This window comes from Onychostoma macrolepis, chromosome 07 (assembly GCF_012432095.1).
Source record: "Onychostoma macrolepis isolate SWU-2019 chromosome 07, ASM1243209v1, whole genome shotgun sequence".
NCBI classification, from domain to species: domain Eukaryota; kingdom Metazoa; phylum Chordata; class Actinopteri; order Cypriniformes; family Cyprinidae; genus Onychostoma; species Onychostoma macrolepis.
The window spans coordinates 37,021,710-37,044,502 of record NC_081161.1 but is presented as its reverse complement, the minus strand read 5'-3'; the positions used below and the strand labels follow the sequence as shown (position 1 = coordinate 37,044,502).

General features: G+C 37.1%; 2 protein-coding genes across 6 annotated transcripts in view; both read left to right on the top strand.

Moving 5' to 3' along the window:
• Nucleotides 1–400: 400 nt before the first annotated feature.
• On the top strand, nucleotides 401–13,543 carry agfg2 (ArfGAP with FG repeats 2). Of its 3 annotated transcripts, none has more exons than XM_058780395.1 (15): nucleotides 1,707–1,845; nucleotides 2,024–2,072; nucleotides 2,387–2,480; nucleotides 4,821–4,936; nucleotides 5,076–5,226; nucleotides 6,070–6,190; nucleotides 6,422–6,526; nucleotides 7,073–7,105; nucleotides 8,709–8,897; nucleotides 9,063–9,147; nucleotides 9,326–9,372; nucleotides 9,754–9,837; nucleotides 10,778–10,885; nucleotides 11,104–11,174; nucleotides 12,366–13,543. In XM_058780395.1, exons 3-15 carry the CDS (start codon nucleotides 2,427–2,429, stop codon nucleotides 12,411–12,413), a joined length of 1,212 nt encoding a protein of 403 aa, XP_058636378.1. In that variant the 5' UTR covers nucleotides 1,707–1,845; nucleotides 2,024–2,072; nucleotides 2,387–2,426; the 3' UTR covers nucleotides 12,414–13,543. The 3 variants fall into 3 exon arrangements, with proteins under 3 accessions (XP_058636376.1, XP_058636378.1, XP_058636377.1); XM_058780394.1 differs by lacking the exon at nucleotides 1,707–1,845 and adding an exon at nucleotides 1,917–1,947; XM_058780393.1 differs by lacking the exon at nucleotides 2,024–2,072 and having other exon boundaries at nucleotides 401–1,845.
• Nucleotides 13,544–14,755: 1,212 nt separating this feature from the next.
• The window catches only part of si:ch73-335l21.1 (insulin receptor substrate 1-B), a 49,446-nt gene continuing 41,408 nt past the window's right edge, over nucleotides 14,756–22,793 (top strand). For all 3 annotated transcript variants that reach the window (XM_058780374.1, XM_058780373.1, XM_058780372.1), the window contains exon 1: nucleotides 14,756–15,495. In XM_058780374.1, coding sequence (XP_058636357.1) covers nucleotides 15,147–15,495 — 349 coding nt within the window. In that variant the 5' untranslated portion in view covers nucleotides 14,756–15,146. The remainder of the gene's footprint in view (nucleotides 15,496–22,793) is intronic.

Genomic DNA, 22,793 nt, shown 5'->3' with positions numbered 1-22,793 from the left:
AGGCTATGTAGGCTAAATTAAACCTTTACATACTACATTGATCTCTCTCTCTCTGTCTATTGATGTAAACAAAGTAGAAGCAAGTCCTCTACTACAACATAACTCATTTTAGCATAACAGTAAACTAATTTGTACAGAAACATCAAAAACAGGGTTTCTGCAGGTTTTATTGAGGTACATTTACATTTCAAATAGCTTTTTAAGACCAAGTTAAAAAAGGGAACACAACACATCAATATATGTAGGCTACTCTAAATGTAAATGTTTATGGAAATGAGTTTTAAAATTGTAGAAAATTAGCAACACTTTTTAAAGTTAGAAAATACAACTTCCAACAGATTACTTTTCAATTGCTTTTTTTTTTTTTTTTTTTACATTTTTCAATTACTAAATTAAAAAAAGGCTTGAATACCTATGTTCCCTATCACTAAAATATGGAAATAACTTTTACAACCTGCAAAAAGTGTGTTTTCCCTTAGTATTGTTGTCTTGTTTTCCAGTGCAAATGTCTCAAGATTCTTAAATCAAGGCAAAATGACATAAGAAGCCTTGTTTTTTGTGAAATTAAGTAGGTTTATGATTAAAACAATAATACTTCAAAGGGTAAACACGTTCATACCTCACTGACAAGATATTTGTCTTGTTTTAAACTCACTTAATTTTGTTCAGTTTTTCAAGATTTCGAATTAAGACTATTTAAAACCTGCAGAAACTCTTTAGATTACAGATTACATGTCTGTTAACGAATTACAGCTAAATCGGATGTTTGGCGAAACCGCTACCTCTGCTGGTTGGAAGTCGCCAGTGCAGTTCACGCATCCTGTGTTTCACTCACTGCAAGCCCAGGAACCAGGCCAACATTACATCAGTGTAACTGCTGAGATGTCTCCGCAAATGTGATTTAACATAAGAATGTGTCAACATGATGCACTCACTTCAAATTCATCTAAAGTGTTCTCCGTTTGATTACTACGCTATTCCCATGAGGGACGCTGCGTGTTGATTGGGCACTTCATGTAAAGAGTTAATAAACACACGAAGGACAGCATTTTTTATTTCAAACGTCATGCAGAAGGGCGTGATAAACCCTACTCCCGTCCAAGATAAAAATCTCACGTTGCTGGGTAACACTGGAAATAAATAAGCACAAAATAATGAGCACGCAGCCATCATAAACAAAATATTGTTAAGCAGATTAGTCCCCACTTATCCCGCTGCGTTCATGCGCGCTTTCCAGAGGCTCAGAGTTGCCTCCTTCGTCCTCGTCTTGCTTTCTGTTCGCAATCTCCCCAGAATCTGCGCGAGGGAAGACGGGTGCGCAACAGCAGAGTCTGAACGGCTTGATACCGCGCGAACGGAGAGGAATCAGCAGAGCGAGGAAGAATAATGATCCCGGATCTTCTTTGCGCCCAGAGGAGAAAACCGCAGCAATGAATAAATAAACAGGGCGGTTGTAAAACTCCGCGCGGATCGGCCAGTCGTGACCACGGGAGACTACGCATGTAAGATCGTTGCATGTCAATTCAAGTAAGTCAGCGCATGAGAAGACCTCCAGCCGCATAGTCGCTCTCAGAATGCGGGCGTGAGAAGAAATACTACGGCGGGGGAATTAAAGTGCAACGGCGGGCGAGTGAACGTCTTGAGGGCCAGGGGGTGTGTGCGACTGCAGGACACTAGCATGTCGAACCGAAAGCACCGGGACAACCAGGAGATATGCGCCCGCAAGGTCCGAGAGCTCGCCCAGACGGGAGTGAACAAGCACTGCTTCGAGTGCAGCCAGCCTGGGGTGACTTACATCGATATCACCGTGGGCTGCTTCGTGTGCACCTCATGCTCTGGAATGCTGTGAGTGATAATGCATGTGATTATTATAGCATAGTGATTATGTCAAGATGTTTATGTTTTGTTCAGGCTATTCTTCAGCAAACTCAATGCAGCGCCGTCAGCGTGAGTTTGAGAGATCTCTAGTTGTGTTTACATTCAAGACAGTCGGTAATTAACGTTACTACTTTGTCGTTTTCAGGCGTGTTCCAGTCTCGCTTGCGTTACGTATCATTCCGTCACGATTTCAGGTTTGGCATCCATATAAGCGTGTTTTCTGCATGCCAGCAAAGGAATGGTGTGATTCCACTGCTGTTTCTACACGATTTCAGTATGCAACTGCACTCACAAACACTGGAGGGGGAAAAAAGCAGTCCGCTTCCTTCACGGTTTTGTAATTTGTTGCTGCAAGAGGTTCTTGCAGTTTACTATCACGTTCACGGCCCTGTCACGTCCTGCACCGTTTATATCACACTTTGCTACTGTTTGTGTTCAAATAAATGCCAACCCCTTGAACGTTTCTTCCCAGTTTCGCGTTTAACCACGCAGTTTGTTTCTGTTTCAGGAGAGGGCTCAACCCACCCCACAGAGTTAAATCTATTTCCATGACAACCTTCTCCCAACAGGAAGTGGAGTTTTTGCAAAACCATGGCAACGAGGTGAGTTACAGGTCTACTAGTACATAAATGATGCTGTGCGAAAATAGGCTGAAATCAATCTCTCTCTTTTTTTTTTAATTAAAATGTTTTTAAAGATTTATTTTTGGCATATTTGCCTTTTTATTATGATAGGACAGTATATGAGACAGGAAGTGAAAGGGGGGAGAGAGAGGGGGTACAGGATGGGAAAATATCAGAGGCTGATACGCCAACACAATTAAAATGTTTAATATAATTTAACGTAAAGTAGTCTGTCCCATACCTTGCATGCTCTTTTTTTTTTTTTTTTACACACTTAATGTATGCACTTTTCCATAATAAAAAGAGCACATGCTTTTTAGGACATCATATAAGATGTGCAAAATCATACCCTCCCTGGACTACAAAGTAAATAAATTAATTTGGTGCCTGATAAACTCGAGTTAATCATCAAAATATGTTAATTAATATTTTAAATTATATATAATATACCATATATGATCTTTTATTAACAAGGTTCGGGAGGAGCACGGTCAGATAATCAACCAATTTGGCGCAGGTGCAACTCGTTTAGCTAACCATCCTAACTAGCACAATATGTATATATATGCAGCCTACCTACTTCTGTCCGATGACAGTTTTCCGGCATCCCTCCTCCACCCCAACTCCTCACCCCTAATCTATTTTTATCCCATATTAGGGATAGGGGGAGTTCTCTGGGTTCGGGCCATATTCCGGGCTCAGAGCCCTCCCCCAGGACAGCACGCCAAAATATGCTTACTATTTCCTATCAGATTAGATGTAAGGGTGAACTCATGAATATATAATCAGACACAAATGATCGTAATTATAGATAATTGCTTGGAAAAAAATGTCAGAATCAGAATATAGGGTTGCTTTTGAGTGAACATCAACGGGGAAACATTTTTTTTGCCATCATAATGGTAAAATTCCTGACCCCTGGACTAAACAGTAAACCCAAAGCTCAAAATAAACATAGCACTGAACTGCTACTCTTGCAGAGTTTACATAGGAGTCTTAGGGAAAAACTCAACACTGACTAACATTAAAAGGGAATCTGTTGTATGCATATACACATATAAAGATTATATATTGCTCAAACTTAATAACAATATAACAATAGCCACGAAAAGTAAAAAAAAAAAATCAGTATTAAAAAAACATATTTTGCATAGACATATGTTATGTCTCATATCAACACCATTATAAGTAACATACTCTAAATTCTATTAATAGAAAATACCACATGTGTAAGGGATAGACTTTCACAGTTTATTTTCAGCTGTATTTTTTAAGTGGATGTGTGTCAAAGTGCATATGTCCAAAACTGCCTAGTCCATCCTCAGAAATGAAAGGCTGAAAACATTTGATGTCTTCAATAATATAAACTACAAAAGCAGGCTAACTTGGTAGTGCATTGAGCAAATGTTAGATAGCTTGACACTAAGAGCCTCTGTTAAATTTTGTATTAAATCATCTGTGTTTAAATGCACAGCATAATATATATAGAGTTTTTTAGTACATAATATTCTGCGGATTTCCCATGAGCGTGTAAGCAAATCTGAATGGGGTTCAAGAACAGACACTGCTCTTTCACTCCCCAGCCGACACACACATTCTCACATTCACACCCACGATTGGCACTACAGGATTCTTGCTCATTGCAGTTGAAGCCAACTCTGAATGCTCAGAGGGTGGGCGCCGTTGCTTGTATAACACTGGCAAAAAATTCATCTGACTCATTCCTCCTCTTACTGTCAGTAAAGCACTATGAGTATGAGAAGGAACAGACAGGCACAGCAAATATCAATGCTAGTGATGACATTGAAGCGCATGATAAATGAAAACCACACGGCTAAATTGTTACTAATCCATACACAAATCACAAAGCTTAACTGAGCCTGATAAATTGCATCTAAGCTTATTCAATTCTAAAAATGTGTGCATTTGGACTCTTTTTTTTTTTTTTTTGTCATTTATATCACTGAGCATCTGGGTCAAAGTCTAATTTGTTAGAGTACCTCAGAAACATCACATTGGAACAGAGAATTTCCTTGTAATGCAACAAACAGTAGCAGTTTGAGGTTTACATTAAGTATTAATGTTCAGTAATAAAGCTTTTAAAGTTAATTGCAAACACAACCACAAAAATGCAACATGCTTTCTAAGTAGTGCTGCACAATCTCAGTTTTACATTAAAATGCTAGCAAATATCTCCTCTGAAGTCTCCAAGGAAGTACTCTGTGCTATATGACGATTAGCCTGTAACAGGCTGTATAAAGTTTGTTAATGAGGCGCTAAAAGGAGATTAACTATGGTCTTGGTTTATGGGGTCGTTAGGTTGGAAGGAGGACCTGGCTCTGCATATTTGACCCCAAAACAGATGGCTGTTTTGACGCACGTGACACACAGAAGCTGAAAGAGTTCTTGCAGGACAAATATGAGAGAAAGAAATGGTGAGTGAGAAGAAGTGTGGTCATAAAGGCAGTTTCAGTGTGGATCAAACTGAATGATCAATACATGCCCTAAACCATCCTGCATTGTCTATAGATGAAAGTCAAAGAATGCGATACTAAGAAGTGTCTTTTTTTCCAGGCATTTCTCTAAAAGCAAGATCCGCAGGGATGTGAATGAGTCACCCTGGGCTCCAGGGGTTCAGGCTGTTCCAGCTCCACACGGACCCGCTCAGAATCAGCCTCCACCTGGACATCCTCTGAACCCCACAGCACGGCCCACCCGTACACTGGTGAGGAAAACACGAGGAAAGCTCAGGGGAAAAAAAGAAAAAGATTTGAATAGACAAAAGAAAATGAGAGAGAAATTACAAAAAAGTTCAATGTCTTTATTAAATGGTTTATTAAATTATTATTATTATGCTAAATGATCATTTAGCATAATAAATCATTTTATTATTGTTGTTGTTGTTATTATTATTATTATTATTATTATTATTATTATTATTATTAGAATAATGTTGGTCCTCAATCCTTAATGTAATTTATTTCCCATTAATATTATGATCAATAATTGTTATTATAAATGTAAATTACAAAGGATTTTAGAAGGAAAATAGATTATATGAATAGGTTTAGTGTCAGTAATGTTCTAAAGCTGTAATGTTACTTTAAAGAGTTAATAATATAACAATAATAATAACAATTATCCTTATTATTATTATTAACAGAAAATGCATCAAATGATTTTACGAGGAAAAATAGAACATACAAATTGGCTTATTGTCAGTGCTTTAAAACTACAATTTCACTTAAATGAACTAAACCATTATTGTTATAAATGTAAGAGAAATTTACATAAAATTATTTTACAAAGACAATAGAGTAAAACAGGCTTAGCATCAGTAAAGAAGTCTAAAACTGTAATTTCACTTGTATGAACTAGATCTAATAATGAACTAATATAAGCACATTTCTGATGTATTGCTTGATTTGAACTGTAAGAGTGAAAGAGGGTTTTGGATGGAGCTGTCTAACATGCTTTCATCTCTGATCTGAAAAGCAGCCCCAAAATGTGTCACACCGAGGGTGCTGATCTGATTTTTAATACTGTGTGTGTGTGTGTATTCCCACAGTCCCAGTCCCAGTTGTCAATATGGGACAGAGCTCCTGCTGTCTCCCCAGCTGATAGCCGTACTGAGGTGTTCACTGCCAGGCCAACTCGCTCACAGAGCTTCAGAGATCATCCCATTAAAGGTACAGCCTTCAAACTCTCTTCTCTACCCATCTGCTCTTCTTTCCTTTATTCAATCTGTTTTTCTTCCTCTTTTCCGGTCTTCTCTTCCCCTCCTTCTGTCTTGTCTACCTCCCTCCTCTCCTGATTATTAACACAGATGTACTGTACTGTGAGTCATCGTTAGACTATAATTTATTCTTTTTAACTTTTGTTTAAATGTTTTAATGTCTGTTCCTTGCTCTCTATCTAAGACACATTGTTAAGTGGTGTGGAGAGACAGAGGCCAGGAACAATTTCTTCTGGAATGGGACACCAGAATCATCCCTCCTCCTTTCCAGCCCTTCCACGTCCTTCAGGTACAAAAAAAACATACATACAACACACACACACAGATTGTGTCTATCACATAAAATACATTTCTATAAGTATATAATAGGGTCCAAAAAGTCCACATTGAAAATCTGAGGCTTCTTTTTATTTAAACCTGGAAATAAATAGAATGTTTTTAAACACTTAAAACAAAGAGTTTTGTTTTAAATGTTATGATTTAAAATTAAAAGTAAGTTATGTAAAATTAAAAATAACAAATTCAATATAATTCAGATTAGAAAGTAATATTTAAAATTCTGTATTATTTATAAACCAATAAATTTGTCACATTCAAGTAAATGAAATTCATATGAAATTCATGTAAATTTTAGAGTTAGACTTTTCACTTAAAAATTTATAAAACATTTTATATTAAATTAGAAGCACTTTAATCTACAGTCTCAAAATTATGGATTGCAATGTATATCTACATTTCTGTAGTGTTTAAAAATTCATTGTCCCTCAAGTCTTTCTTCATTATTGAGCCAGTTTCATTTAATCTCATCTTCCTTTCCTTATCCTTTATTTCACAGCAAGTAGCACTTTCAAAAACAGCTTTACTTTAGGTAAGTCGCTTAAACGATATATGTGATTATGAGTGATTGTGCAATGCAGACACTAGACAGCTATACCTCAGACCATCTGGCTGCAATGCTGAGTGAGCCAGCCATGACAAGTAAAAAGAAAATGCATTCATTAGTGTGCAGATATAATGTTTGTGCATATGTGAGCGTATCATAGAGAAAGAAACAGAAAGAGGCAGAGGAAAAGCTTGACGCTATGCAGAATTGAACCCCCATGGAATTAACAAGAAACCAGTGGAAAGACCGTGGTTTAGATCAAGATCAAATGACAAAGCTAGTCTAAGTGTAAGTTAAATACATTCAGGACGTCAGCAGTTTGTGGCCACAGTATTATATAAGCCAGTACAGAGAAACAAGCTACAAAAGGTAAGAAGCTATTTTAAAGAAACACCTTAGCTCATCACCCAGTTCAGTCCAGCTTCAGAGACGTTTCTCACTGCAGTGGCCTCAGACGGAGTTTCTAAATACCAGCAGTGCCATGCTAAAGTCACAGAATGATATTGAATGTGTCCTGCGCCTGCTCCAGCCAGCTACTTCAAAGCCCTACATCACAGCTCTGCCAGGTCAAGGAGAGACAATCTGCTCTTTGATAATGAAAAAGGCACAGGCTTTAAAGTAAAGGTATATTTAGAAAATCGGCCAGACCAGTGCCTGCTTTGTCTCACATCTGTACTCACACATACCCTGTTGATGTGGAAGAATGTGTCTAATTATTTGTAGAATATACTGGAGTATTAATATTATAGGTCACACTTTATTTTAATGTCCAATTCTTGCTATTAACAAACCTCAATAAACTACTAATTTGCTGCTTATTAATAATTAGTAAGTTAGTTGATAGGTTTAGGTATTAGGTAGGATTAGGGATGTAGAATATGGTCATGCATGTATAAACTAACATCAAAGGACTGACATGAGCCACATCTGGATGACTAGAATATCATAGAAACTCAGGGGTGAGACCTTTTGACTTGGGCCAGTGAGCAACTACCTAGCAACCGCCCAGAATACCTTAACAGCCACTGAATGATGCTTCTAGAACAAGCATAACCACATAGAAGCAGCATCACTCTAGCAATGTCTGACTTTTTCCTTTGAATCTGAACATGTGTATGTTTAAGATTTAGATACTTTTCAGAATGTATGGGAAAAAATGTAGAGATGAACATTCTTAAATCTAAAAGCTTAAAACATTTGTCAAAAATATTTTTCATGCATTTCAAACCGTGTTATATACTAATACAGTATTTATAAAAATTTAGAATTAGCTGTTATTTTTATATTTTAGTTTTAGTAATTTTATTATGTGCTTTTGGCATTCTTATTGTTTTTAAGTATTTTTCTGTTAAGGTTAATAGATTTTTTTTATTTCAGTTTTAGTCATTTTTGTGCATTAACTGAAACTTTTATTTAAATTAGCTGCTAAAGCAACATTTCTAATTTCCGTTAAAGTGTTTAATCTAATATTTATATTTTATTTAAACTTCATTTCAGTGAAAATTATTTTAATAGTTTTAGGTAACAATAACACTGACTTCAAAAGCATTTAGAGCACAATAACTGATGGCCTTTCTGATTGGTTCAGGTCGCACTCTGTCAACTGGGGGTGGAGCTCCATTTAGAGCCTTCCCTAAATCGCTGAGTTTGGATTTTGGGGGTCTAAGCCACGCCCACAACACTCTAAGTTCTGCTGCTCCGCCCTCTGCCACTCAGGATAAGTATGCAGCCTTATCACAACTTGATAAAGTGTTCTCAGACAACACACCTGTCACAGGTAAGAAACAAGGTTCTGGATATTATCTATGCTTTTTTCTTATAACATTATTAAGCCATTCTACAAAGATAATTCCAAATAAAATCTCCATATATCAAATAACCTAAAAGGTTTTGTTGCTACATACAGTATGTAGATTTGACCATCCCTTTTACACTTTTGTAGCCATTACAACAGCTCCCTCTGATGGACCGCCTCAGTATAGCACTCTCTTTAGTAACCGACTATCCTCCAGTTCCACTCCTGCAAGGTAAAACTTTCGAAAAAATAGAAGTTATTAAACATAAGACAAAACTAAATAGAAAAACAATATCTTCCAACCCACATTACTGTTAAGATGTTTGTTAATGGCTAATGGCATTTCTGTTAACTAGTGTATTGTCTTTTTCTCAGTTTCCCTCAATCAGTCTATTTTCTCTCTTTTTCAGCTCCCCAGGTGTTCCAGAGGCCACCTCTGGATCTCAAACGTTTGCAAGTGAGCAATTCAAAGTTGTAGTTTATCTAGATAACCCACCCAGAACTGATTGTGATGTACAGTAGGCACTGCCTTTCAGTTTTCAACTTTAACTTTTAAGTTATTTTTGAGTAAACAAGTAATATTGGATTCAAATATATATAGATCCTGAATTATCCCATTTCCCAGAGTTTTTCTAAACAGAACCGTACCTTGGGTGTGACATGCAGCATTTGGATGATCTTATAGCACGACCTCAAAAAATCTCTGAGATGGAAACATCTGTAAATTTACAATAATTAAGTCAAAACAGGGATTGAATCCAAAGTACAATTTGTGCTAATGAGAGGCCTTCTGCAGTGTGTGACGCATAACCACACTTTTTTCCCCTCTCTGATTCAGATTTCCCAAACCCCTTCAATTCTACAGCCAGTTGCGCCCAGCCTGTTCTGTCTCCCAGTAACCCCTTCAAAAGCACAGCCTCAGGTAAGAGATGTACGCCTGTGTTCACTTCATAGTTTGACTTTTAGAAAACAGGAAGACTGCAATTCAGCACAATGCAGTTTTTGAAGTTTGATGTTATCAGCATTTTTGGAAAGATAGGATCAATTTTTATCTTTAATATATCAAATAAAGTACGTTTATGGACTGAGGTTATCTTAGAAACTGACTGTAAAGAAATGCATGCAATCCCTATAGTCTCTTGACCGCAGATTTACCAAGCCTTCGTTTTACCAGTGACACATTTCTCATTGAAAGGTCTAAGCAGCCAAGGGTCAGCATTAATCTGATTGTGGGACACAAGCCCATAGTTATGTCTTGTGAAGGATACATTTTTACAGTGCTATAAATCTGACAGAGTGTACTTGGCTTAAAAGGAAGTTAATCCATAAAGCAATGAATCTGATAATTGGATATGCTGGTGTTCCTGTGCGGAACTATTGTTGCGGAACTACTTCTAATAAATCAAATAAAATGCTTACTCCCACAAATGCTGTAAATCTAGTGGTAGATCTCATAGCCAACAAAAACAGTGATGTCACCTGGTGAAATTCCAATGCAAAGAGAGTGGTCTGTTGGATTTATTGTTGGCTGAATTCCAGGTGTCAGAGGAAATAATACACTTTGTTTTTAGCAGTCAGCACATTTATCTTGAATTCCTGAACACGGAGTTCAACACTCTTTTCAAACATGCAAACTGTCTTTTAAATCCAAAGTAAAACACAACACTATTTATATATTGTCTGACTGCATGTCTGCTGATCTACACATACATATAGGCATAAATAGACAGACGGACGGACAGATGGATAAATAGATGGACAGACTGATTCAATCAGATGTCGGTCGGATGGACAGACAGATAGATTCATGTTTGTTGTATTTAACTGCAATGTTCAAGACATCATGTCTTTCTGACCGACAGATGATGCCTCCTCCTCCTCAGCCGTCTTTCCTCAGTCTGTCTCTTTTCCTGCACCCACCACCCAAAGTGCTTTTTCACACCAACAGTCTAGTAACCAGGAAGCAAACGGTAAGTATAGCAAGCTTAAGTCTTTAAATCTGCTTAATGGCAGTGAGACCCATCTTCTTAAAATAGTCCATTAATCAATTAAAAGAATCAGTCAGGAATTAGCGCTTAAGAAGAGACACTGCAGAATGAAAACTCCAGATAACTGCGGAGAGAGGCCATTTTGTTGATCTGAACTGAAATGTGTGCTATTTTTATCTTGTTGGCTTGTTTGTTTGTAGGTTTCAACTCATTTCCTGCCCCTGAGTCTGTCCCTAAAGTCCCACGACCAATGTCTGTCAACCCTTTTACTGTAAGCATGATCTTCTTTCTATGCTAAGAGTCAATAAATGGAGCGTAGTAAATAACCCTGTGCCTATATAACGTAAATCACTTACAGACCATAGTTTCAACTGAATGACAGACTATGTGCCTCATACAGTGCTGGGAAGTAATTGATTTGATGTAATCTGGATTACATAATCAGATTCCAAAAAGCAATTAGATTACATTACGTTTGTCAGGTGGCTACAATTACACAGAAAATTGAGAGGCCACACAACATAAATGAAATATTTTGTCTGTTTTTATTGTTTTACTTTGTTTTTATTTTAAAATTATTTATATCTGTTGATTTACCATTTTTAAGATTTAAAGGAATAGTTAACCCAAAAAATTGTTACAAATTTACCTCTGGCCATCTAAGATGTAGATGAATTTGTTCTTTCATCAGATTTGGAGAATTTTAGCATTACATCAATTCCTCACCAATGAATCCTCTACAGTGAATGGGTGCCATGAAAATAAGTGTATCAACCTGTCCATCAATTAATTTCAAACTGTTGCTTCTGGCTAAAATATGAGTCCTCTAATATCAAGTTATCTCACTAGAATCAGGAGAAAAATGTGCAAAGATCAAGCACTGTTTACAAGCAAAAACAATCCAAACAAATATGTCAGTGGATGTTGATGTTAGAGGAAAACAGGGGAGGGTGTTGTTATGGATTATGGACACGTATTTTGGCCAAAAGCGATGGTTTAATGATTAACAATTTAATGATGGATTTGTTTATTACAGACATGCAACTTTTCACTTCATAAGATGGTAATTAATGGACTGGAGTCGTGTGAATTACTTGTGGATTATTGTAATGTTTTATCAGTTGTTTACACACTCATTCTGATGGCACCCATTCACTGCAGAGGATCCATTGGTGAGCTAGTGATATAATGCGAAATTTCTCTAAATCTTCTTCCAAAGAAGAAACCAACTCATTCACATGTTCATCTTTTCAGCACATTTTCATTCTTGGGTGAACTATTCCTTTAATTATTAGCTTTTTATCAATTTACGAATCCCCTTCAGTTCCTTCACAAACCCTAGTTTGGGAAACCCTGCCGTCATGTGGTGTTTAACCAGCACTAGTCTTTTTATTTCTACAAGCACACAACATTTCTTAGTATGTGTGTGAGGGGTTAAGAGTGTTTCTATGACTTCTCTTAGGGGAATGTTTACCCGAGCAGAGGAGCATCACTGAACCCTTTCATCTGAACCACCTCAGCCATGGAGAAAGAAGAGAGCGAGAGGAGCTTGTTTACTTTGCCATACCTACAGAAAACACCCAACACTTCTGTGTGTGTCTTCATGTATGTTTAAAGGTGTGTGTGTGTGTGTGTTAGCAGATATTGTACATGTAACTATTTGTACACACTTTGTTGTGTGTGTGTGTGTGTGTGTGTGTGTGTGTGTGTGTGTGTGAGTGAGTGTGAGTGAGTGTGTGTGTTTGTACGTGCCCTTTTGTACCAGACGCTATAAATTAAGCTTTGTGTGTGTGTTTGTGTGTGTGTGTGTGTACATTTGTGTTGGTTTTGCCTAATATCAGAGGAATCTTTCTGATAATAGGACAACTTCAGATGAAAGGTGCTTATGAGAGCCATTAACACTCACAAACACACACACAAGCTGCTGCTTTGACCTTTCCACACAGTAGAAGAACTTCTCGTGCCAATATCGCCCTAACCTGAGTGCCCGCTTACTTCACTCAGTCACTGAGGTCGACACATTACAATAAAATAGTAGCTTCAGATCATCTCAGTAATGCATTTCTCCTCAGTGCCGATTTGGATTAATTGATTCATATGCATGTTAAAAAGACGGCATAAACAAAACAGGCATTTCCTTCACTTTTCGCTGTGTATGTATGCCGGGCTTGTTTCTATTTATTTTGACATTGACGTTTCATTTCAAACGTTAATAAGTATTTGTGTGTGCATTGTCGAACTGCATGCGCTTCTCAAGCTGAGCAGGAAGCTGCTGAATGTACTGCAGTTTCAGTTATGAGGGAAAAAAAGTTTCTTGTATGGACCAAAAATTGTCTAATATCGTCAAGTTTTCTGTATAACGTAGAGATGGTTTCTTTTGCTAAAGGATTCGTATAGAATGTCTTTGTATCAAGATGTATCCATATGCATAAAGCTATCCATAATTGTTGTGTCAGTGTGTATTGTCTGTGTGATGCAAATCAAACTGAATTTGCTGCTTTTGGAATTTCATGCAATATCTTTTTATGACAGCATCATTTATATTTTTCTGTGAAGATCATTATTGCATTTCGAATGTATTTGCACTCTATGATCATTAGGGCTTTCAACTGAAAATTAAAATGAAAAGTATAAATTTCACCTCACCTGACCTAGTCTAATTTTTATGACTGATAGCGATTATAGATGAAATAGTGGGCATGCAATGTCCTGCAGTACTAAACTTAATCTAAAATTTTTGTATATCTATTCATATATGTACTTCTAAATATTACTTTGATGAACCACTGCAGCTTCTAAAAATGCACACATCGCCATATACATTTATACATATAATTTTTATTCAATTTTAACCTAAAATTCCTGTCCACGCTGTCAAATACCCAGCTGCAATGGACCAATTAATTCACTAGATGTCGCAAGTAATCCATTTGAATACGACTAAATAAGTATCCAAAGTATTTAATCAAGAATTTGAAGATTTTATTTATTTTTAATTTTATTAAATTTTTTAGAATTATGTTTAATAATGTACACCTGCATTACTGACGTATTCATACTGTACAGCCAAACCCATTTTTTCTCCTCACATAAAACCAAAAATGTTTGGCATCTTCTGAATGTATTAAAGGATGATACAACAGTATCAGGTCTGCCTTATTTTTAAGTCTTTTGCCCATTGTTCTCCTCCTACTGTCACTCCTACATTTATCTGCAATAAATGAAGATATTTAATTAAGAGACAAGGGTAGCAATGAACATTTATTGCTTCAAACTAACAAGTGTGCATTTTATGTAACTGTAGTAGCCACTTTAGTGTGTGTGTGTGTGTGTGTATATATATATATATATTAAATGGCATTAGTAACCATTCATTGGAAATGAGTACTTATTAGTTGGTACTAGTACTTATTATTTTGCTTTAAATATCCCCATAGAATTAAAAGGCGAACGAAATCTGTAAATTGGTGCAAACTTTGTGTTAATTGGAAAAATGATTGGACACAAAGGAATAAATAGTACGATTATGCACTGAATATACTTAATAAAACGGATACTAATGAATACTATCGAGTACTAGTGTCTAAACAGAAAAAGATACCCACTATGGGATTCCTTACTACTACTATTACTACTAATAAAACAGATTTTTAACGAATAAATATTTGCCACGAAGGGCTGGTCTAACCTTTTAAAAAGTGAAATTTGTTTAAGGCAGTGTTGAGTCAGGACAGTCCAGAAGCGAATGAAATCCGATTCTGATCCGCAACCTCGTGCTCTACACAGCTTTAGCTCTCTCTCTCTCTCTCCCTCCCTCACACACACACACACACACACACACACTACAGAAGACTGATGAGTGACAGAGCTTCACAGTAGCAGTGAACGCTGCGCTGGAGAGGAGGGGTGACGGGGAGCTGTCTACTGTACACTACCGTAATGAGATTATTCAACTCTAAAGCTTCTTCTAAATAGTAGTAGTTGCGCTGTTTCTCGCACGCCGCAGCGCATGTGCTCGCGTCTGATCACCCGTTCTGCTCGACTCCAGCCAGGAAAAGCGCAGCGTTTGATGACATTAATTTTGGAAAGGAACTGCTTGTTGGAACCTCTCTCGCCCTTTGCGCACATGACTTTTCTGAAGCAACAGAGGTGGACGGAGGTTACATTTGTTGTCGTTTAGTACTTCCAAGGGCTGAACTTTTTTTTTTTTCAACGTGCGTGAGCAAAACAGACCTCTAGAGCCATGGAGAACCACACCGACTCGCAGTGCAGCACAGAAGACGTCCGTAAAAGCGGGTATCTCCGCAAGCAGAAATCCATGCACCGGCGGTACTTCGTGCTACGGACGGCTTCGGAGCGCGGCCCGGCCCGACTCGAATACTACGAGAGTGAGAAGAAATTTAGAGGTAAAGCGCCAGTGCCTAAAAAGGCTTTGGCGCTGGAGACGTGCTTCAACATCAACAAACGGGCCGACTCGAAGAATAAACACATGATAGTGCTCTACACGCGGGCTGAGAGTTTCGTGGTGGCGGCGGAGAACGAGACGGACCAGGAAGAATGGTACCAGGCGATGGTGGAACTTCAATGCAAGAGTAAGTCTGGGAAATAAAGCATCAAGCAACTGCAAAAGAATGGTCAACTTAGGTGTTAACGTGGCAAGCTTCGTTTAATTGCATCTTGCATGTCATTCCCTCCAGTATAATGCAATAAATTTGCAGTAACTACATGGAAAATGGTTGATCAGAGCACATCCCCTGACTTTCTCATTGCATTAGTGCTGACTTTGGGTTTTCAGCTGCTGGTGGTGTTGAAACAACAGTGTTTTTCTTCCTCTCCAGTAAAGTAGATGGCCCCCCAAGTTGGGCAGAGGGGCCTCCTTTGCTGTTGAAGAAGGGAACGAATGTTACTGAAGTTTCAACTGGCTTCTTATCCACACAGCCACCCGAGCCCGTGTTATTATTTCCCCCAATCTTTGTGTCAGGGCAATCGGCAATGCATGTCGTTCCACTTTCCATTTATATCTGATAAATAATATTTAGAATAGCCTAATGTTTAGGACAGATAGTGTGCGAATTATTCTGTTTTCAATCTGCTAAGATTTGGTTTAACTATTCTAATTGCCAGTAATTTTCAATCTGTTGAAGTTCATCTCAACAAACCAAATTGTTTGTTGATTTTCCTACTAAACTTCAAGGCGACTTAAAAAACAAACAAACAAACAACCAACATTTTTTTGTGATATATACCCTGCTGAAAAAACCATCACGGAATTTGTAATAGTTTTACTGGTTATAATGGGAATTGTATTGGTTTTAATGGAAACTGTAATGGACCTGTGGTAATAGGTCGCCTTCTATTGCTGGCTTGTTAAAACCACTAAATCCTAATGGAACATGTCCCAATGCACACTACAGGAAACAAGTTTTTAATAGTTTTAATGGTTAAAAGTTGATGGTTTGTAATTTTTGTAATTGTATTTGTATTGGAAACCATTAGAATTTCTGTGATGGTTTTTTTTTTTTTTTTCAGCAGGGTAATGTACAATAAATTCTAAATAATGATATTAGTTAATGAAAAGTGTTGATTGTAGCATTACTTTTATGGTAGATTTGTTCATCAGATTTCTTTTTACACACAATTTGCAGCGTTGAGTATTACAACCAATCACACACGTTTCTGTTGAGCTCATGAATGCAGCGGCCAATCAGAAACACTTTGATTCGTCTCTGCAGAGAACGCTGGAGTTGTTCAGTCGGTGCGTGAGCTCTGTGTGTACTGTCTGAATTCTGTCTGAATAACAGGAGTGTTTGCAAAAACTAGGTTGAAATTTTCTAATCCATAAGATGCATCAAACAAATTCATAAACGGTTCTTAGCTTGTTTTCTGCTGCCAGAATATGCCATGCTCTTCCCCTCACAATAATTAAAGGGGACCCCTTTAACTAAAGGGATCATATTCCTCCCCACACCACCTGGTTACAGTACAGCCAAAATAACTAATGCAAATACACAATACACACAAACCTGCATATTTACCAGGTATCTTTGTTGCAGTTTGATGCTACTGCAAAGCTTTCTTTATTAATTTATTTTGGCCCCTCTATGCCTACACCTGGCTTCGCCAGGACAGTTTATTCTAAGAGGAGTGTGGGGTTATATAATATCCAATATCTTTTGAAAAGCACTATGTATAGAAACTGTCTGTGTTATTTAATTAGCAGCTTTTATGAAGCATCAATAGAGAATATTTAGTTGTCTTATTCCGCACAGGTGTCACAGCAAAATACAAAAATGCGGAAGTTGCTGTGACACCTGTGCAGAATAACACAACTAAATATTCTCTATTGATGCTTCATAAAAGCTGCTAATTAAATCACACAGACAGTTTCTCTACATAGTGCATTTCAAAAGATATTGGATATTATATAACCTCGCACTCCTCTTAGAATAAACTGTACTGGCGAAAGCCAGGTACACTTGCAAAGAGTAAACAGATGAAAAGGGCAGTGACCGTGACTCCTACAGCAATTACACAGCCCCACATGTTCCTTGGTTCCGGATGACGCAACCCTCGCAAACCAATATCAAGGGTCCAAGGTGCTATTACTGCCTTACACAATGAGTGCATAATGAAAGCACCAACCATATGTCATAACAAATGTACTTAATGTCTCATATTACATATACACAGAAACATATGCTGATTCTGAAAAGGTTCTGTTTGCAACCAAAGAGTTGAATTTCATATATTTACTCTGAATGCAATGCAAAGCCTCAGTAAGGCAGAATGTGTGTGTTTGTGTGTGTGTATTAAGGCACTTTGTGGTGGTGAGTAAAGGAGGTGACACTTTAACAATATGCGAGACTCAGTCTAGAGATGACCCTCCAGTTGACATCTATAAACCCCCTAACTGGATAACAAGCTAAACAAACCAGCCTACTGATTGGCTGGTTAAACATTTTGACATCTGTCTTACCTCCATAGTTGCTTTCTGCTGAGGTCCACCTGTTGATGGGCATGACAACTGTGAGATGACCTGTTGGAATGTTGTCCATAATCACTTTTACACGTCTTAATGCGTTTACTCCCAGAGTCCGTATTCTTTACAAGCATTACTAGCCACGATGATTGAGAATCTGTCCAACAGCAATCTGCCCCCCGCTGTTCAAATTACGCTGGGGATGAAATTTCAGTTGCCGCTTTCATCTGCTTTGATTCATTCATTCGCTATTCATCGAGTCTGTGGTTTGGCCTATTCCTTTAAACATTTGTTTGCTTTACACTGATCTTTTTCATGCATTCTTTCATTCATTGTCTTGCATGCATCGGTTATCAACATATCGACATAACTTCATTAACCACTTAGGCATTAGATATTGTATTTATTAAATTTGGTAAAGCTTTTAAAATATGGATCTGTGCTTTGATGTTTACATACAGCTGAGATTTAACTGGTAATTACAACCTTGGATATTTACAGAAAAGCACAAGAGTTTGCACCCTGAACAACTATTGCATTGTGGCTAGGGAGTTAAGTGATGCAAACAGTAGAATATTTTCCCTTTGACTAAGGTTTTGGACTTGCAGCTGTCTATTTTGTCGGTATATTTCCGACTAACCACTTACTGAACACAGAGACCACAGTCATTAAAAGCATCAACAGTGGAAAGTTTTGAAAACAGTAAAGAACAATGCTGAACAATCTGGTCTAGGGGCTGAACCTAATGAAATATTCAAGCACATGTACACGCAGACAAAGCTAAATACAGTCAGTTTTAACATTTTTTTCGCATAAAGGAAGTGTTTAGAGGAGTGTTTATCAGTTTGTCATTGGGCCAAATAAACATGAATTGCATTTTGAAGGTTTGGGGTTCAAAAAGGAAATATTAAGCAGCACAGCTGTTTTCAGTAATAATAGGAAATAGTTATTAAGCATCAAATCAGCATATTAGAATGATTTCTGAAGGATCATGTGACACTGAAGATAATCGCCGCTCATTCAGGTTTTCCATTACAGGAATAAATTGCATTTTAAAATATATTCAATTATATTTCTTTCAAATAACATTTTGATTCCCAGAGCCTCCTTTCAAAAGCATTAAAAAATCCTACCAACCTTAAAACCTTTGAACGGTAATGTATACTTTATGTGAAAAAGAGGGTCCTGGGAAACTCACCTGCATTCCTGATGTTGTATGGATTTCTGATGCCAAATTGAATTGAACAAATAGCAAGCAGACTCGGCGCTGTGAGCATATATTCCATGTTCTGTATTTGTACAGCTGCAAACAGGAGGAAGAAATTAGGTTGGAGGAACTGGTTTTCCCACCATTGGCACCACTGGACGCACATGGGCATTGCTTGCAGGTGTTACACGCTGCACTATACAAGGTGTCTGGTGTTTTGAGATCAAATGTACATTTCTGCTGAAAAAAAATTAATTAATTAATAAGGCCTTTTAGTCAATTAAATACTTTGTTTAGTTAGTTACAAAGATAAAGTCAAATCATGCATGTAGCCTATTCTGACTAAATGTTTATATGAAAACAGGAATGACCTTTGTGAAATCAAACTAATCTTTCTTTACTTTGCACAGCACCTCACTACATTGCCACCGCTGTTCAAGGAAAGCACAGTGTGTTTGTGTATTAGTCTGTGTGTATTTGATGCCAGTCTGGCTCATGGCTGATGCTCAAAGGTTAAACTTCCCTAAGCCTCACTCATCTCCTTAATGTGCTGGTAATTATTGTCTCTGTGTGATTTTGGACACACACACACACACACACACACACACATAGCCAACAGCACTGAAAGCTTGTTCTATTTTAACTGCTAAATCTGCTGTAATGAAGCAGATCACAGAGTTGCTTACTACTGTTTGACCCCCATGTACCCCGTATTACAACTTAGCCTGTCCTTAAGTGCTGTTTAAACATGACCAGATCCTGAAATGTAAGCCTGTGACAAAAATATCCATTAGGCTCCTCAGTGCATATAAATCAATTCACAGGACTAGCCCAGCAACAGCTTGCTTCTGATTGCGTTATTAAGTTGCTTTGAATACAAAGTAAGCTAGATAAATACATTGTATTTAAGTAACACATATTTACATTATGTAAATTTACATTGAAATTAAATACATATTTAGCAAGATTTTGTTTTTGGTCATTTCAGAATAAACAAATATATGAAAAAAAGAAAAGAAAAGAGACTTTGTTTTCTAATAACTCCAAGAATGTTTGTCTGAATCTGTTAATCGCAGTAGTGATGGTAACCACACGCAGCTATGCAACAGTGGCAGTCAGTCAGATTTATCTTAAACATTTAAAATCAATGATACATAAGCCTAATAAGTACAGAGCGTTGAATGCAAATTAGCACAGAGATTAATATGTTAGCTATTTCAGCCTGTTTTCTCACATTATACACACACTCACACATATTTTGTGCCAATGTTGACTTTATTTTTTTGCTTCCTGATTTAATTAGCTGTGTTGTGAAAAGGATGTCTATTGTTTTCTTTTATGGTTGATTTTTAAGAATTGTGAGTCAGAGAAAGGTTGTTGGGTTCACTTGTTCAGGACTAGAGCAATATTTCTTAAATATACAATTCTAGACTGAGCCTAAAGAGAATGGATTAAGACATGGCAGCAATAGTACGGTGGCAATCACTCAGCTGCTGAAGCACCACTTAGACTGAAAAGTCTTCTGGGAAATCAATGATTGTAGTTCTCATGGCTTAACAAAGCAGTGCTTTTGTGTAAATCTGTTTCTTATTTTTATGGCTTGTTTTGAGTAAAAATGGCTTGTTTTTAAGGCTTTTTATCTCTAAATGGTAGTGACACGGTTCACAGTGTACCAAACAGCAGAGTGGCACTATCTTAGGCGTCATTTACAGTCCACACTGCCTCTTACCATGACCGATTTTGTCCTCACCGCTTTATGAAACCTCTCTCAGCAGAAATGTATCTAACGCCACTAGAATTGATTATTTTTATTGTTTTGCTGAATGGCCTCAGCAGTCGTTCTCAAACACAGAAAGGAACTTGCAGTACTAAAATCACAAAACGTAACGAAAAATCCTCTGATTTACAGCTGAAATTCTGTTTTATTGAAATAAAGAGTTTAAATTGGGTGAATAAGGACCCAAAACAGCTAGACCACAAAAAGTGAAAGTTGACTTAACTTAAAAAAATTGAGGAAACATAATAATTAATATACATAATAATAATAAAAAAAAAAAGTTAAGTGAACTTGACAATTCAATTAACTTATTTTTTTTAATTATCATTTACTTGCAACGGGTTTCCTCAATTTTTTAAGTTAAGTCAACTTATCACTTTTTACAGTGTGATAATTAATTACGGTAGTTGCTGCTAAATGTACGAATTTAGTTTCCACATGAAATGTTTTATAATGATTTTTATAGATGTTTATAATCACTGTTGTTAATATTTGTCATAATATATAATAATGTACTACAAAAGGCCTGCTTTTTCATTTTTTTGGATATTGGTAATATCAGTTCCTCTTTTATTTGTTCACCTGGAGCTTTAATGAGGAGAGCACGCGTTCTTGAGGGAAGAGGGAAGAGCATGTGTGCGGAGTAAACAAGAGCTACTATTAGTGTCGTTTGTTTAAGAGTTACTTAATAAAATGTGTTTAAATTATTCACATAATACACACAAACACAAGCCCGTTTGTGTATGATCTTACTCGTGCCTGAGGGATACTGCGACGCCGCTACCGAGAGTTACACAAGCTCTCAATATTTGTCAAATCTCTCACCTGTAATTAACTGTTGAATTACAGGTACGTCGTATTACAAACATTGGATGATTTTCCCTCACGATGTATTCATTTTGTAACGCCTTATTTCTCACTCGGCAGTACTTCAAAAAATATCATGACATGAAGTCTGTGGTTTCTGCACCATAGCGGCATCAAATGGAATTGCAATCTGTGTCTCCTGTTTGAAACTTATTTGAAAAGTCATTGTTTTCAGTTCTGCTTGACATTCCAATGAGTTGAAATTCTGTGTTTAACTCATTTGAAAACAAAGTGACATACTTGTGTTTTATAACAAAATGAAAACAAATACACTAAAAATATAAAGTTTTGATCAAACTGAGTGTGCTCCTGGAGTTGGACCCTCACCACCAAACTTGACATTGTATGTTCTTGCTGTTTATTAAGGAGCTCGTACTAATTTACTAAAAGTTAACTTAAGTTCTTATGCAATGTCAACTTTTTCAATATTTAGTAGTTCGGTTAACCTTTAAAATAGAGTTTGTCTGACAAAATGGAAGTTGGATGTTTTACAGTGTATGCAAGAATTGGAATGGGCTTTTAAATGAAATCTGTTTAAGTAAGTGTGTGTGTGTGTGTGTGTGTTTGTGTATGCGCTCATTGGTCAGTATCAGCTACTGGTGTGGACAGCAGACTCTTCCTCTCGCTTGTTACATCTTTCATCACTCCAACTCTGGTTCGGCAGAATGAGAACCACTAATATGCTTCCATATGGCACTGAAACCGAAAACCACAAGCAGATCTGGAAACTTCATGATAATGCTGACCAGAAAAGGGTTCATCTGGGTTAACATGGCAGTGCCAGCATTTGTGTGTTTTTGTGTGTGTGCAGTGATAACAGAAAACACATGTGTGAAAGGAACTTAAAAAGATAGTGTGTTTGTGGGTAGGGGAGACGCTAGTGCATTCCTTGTGGAAAAACTATTTTTTAAGTTTTAAAATAAACTATTTTAAAGGTTGTTGTGTCAGGCTTGTTTGTGAAGGTGGCAAACTGTTGAGTCTTCTCAGTTTGATCAAGATCACTCAGTCCTTAGGAATCACGTCTTAAAAAAAAATAAAATATATATATATATATATATAT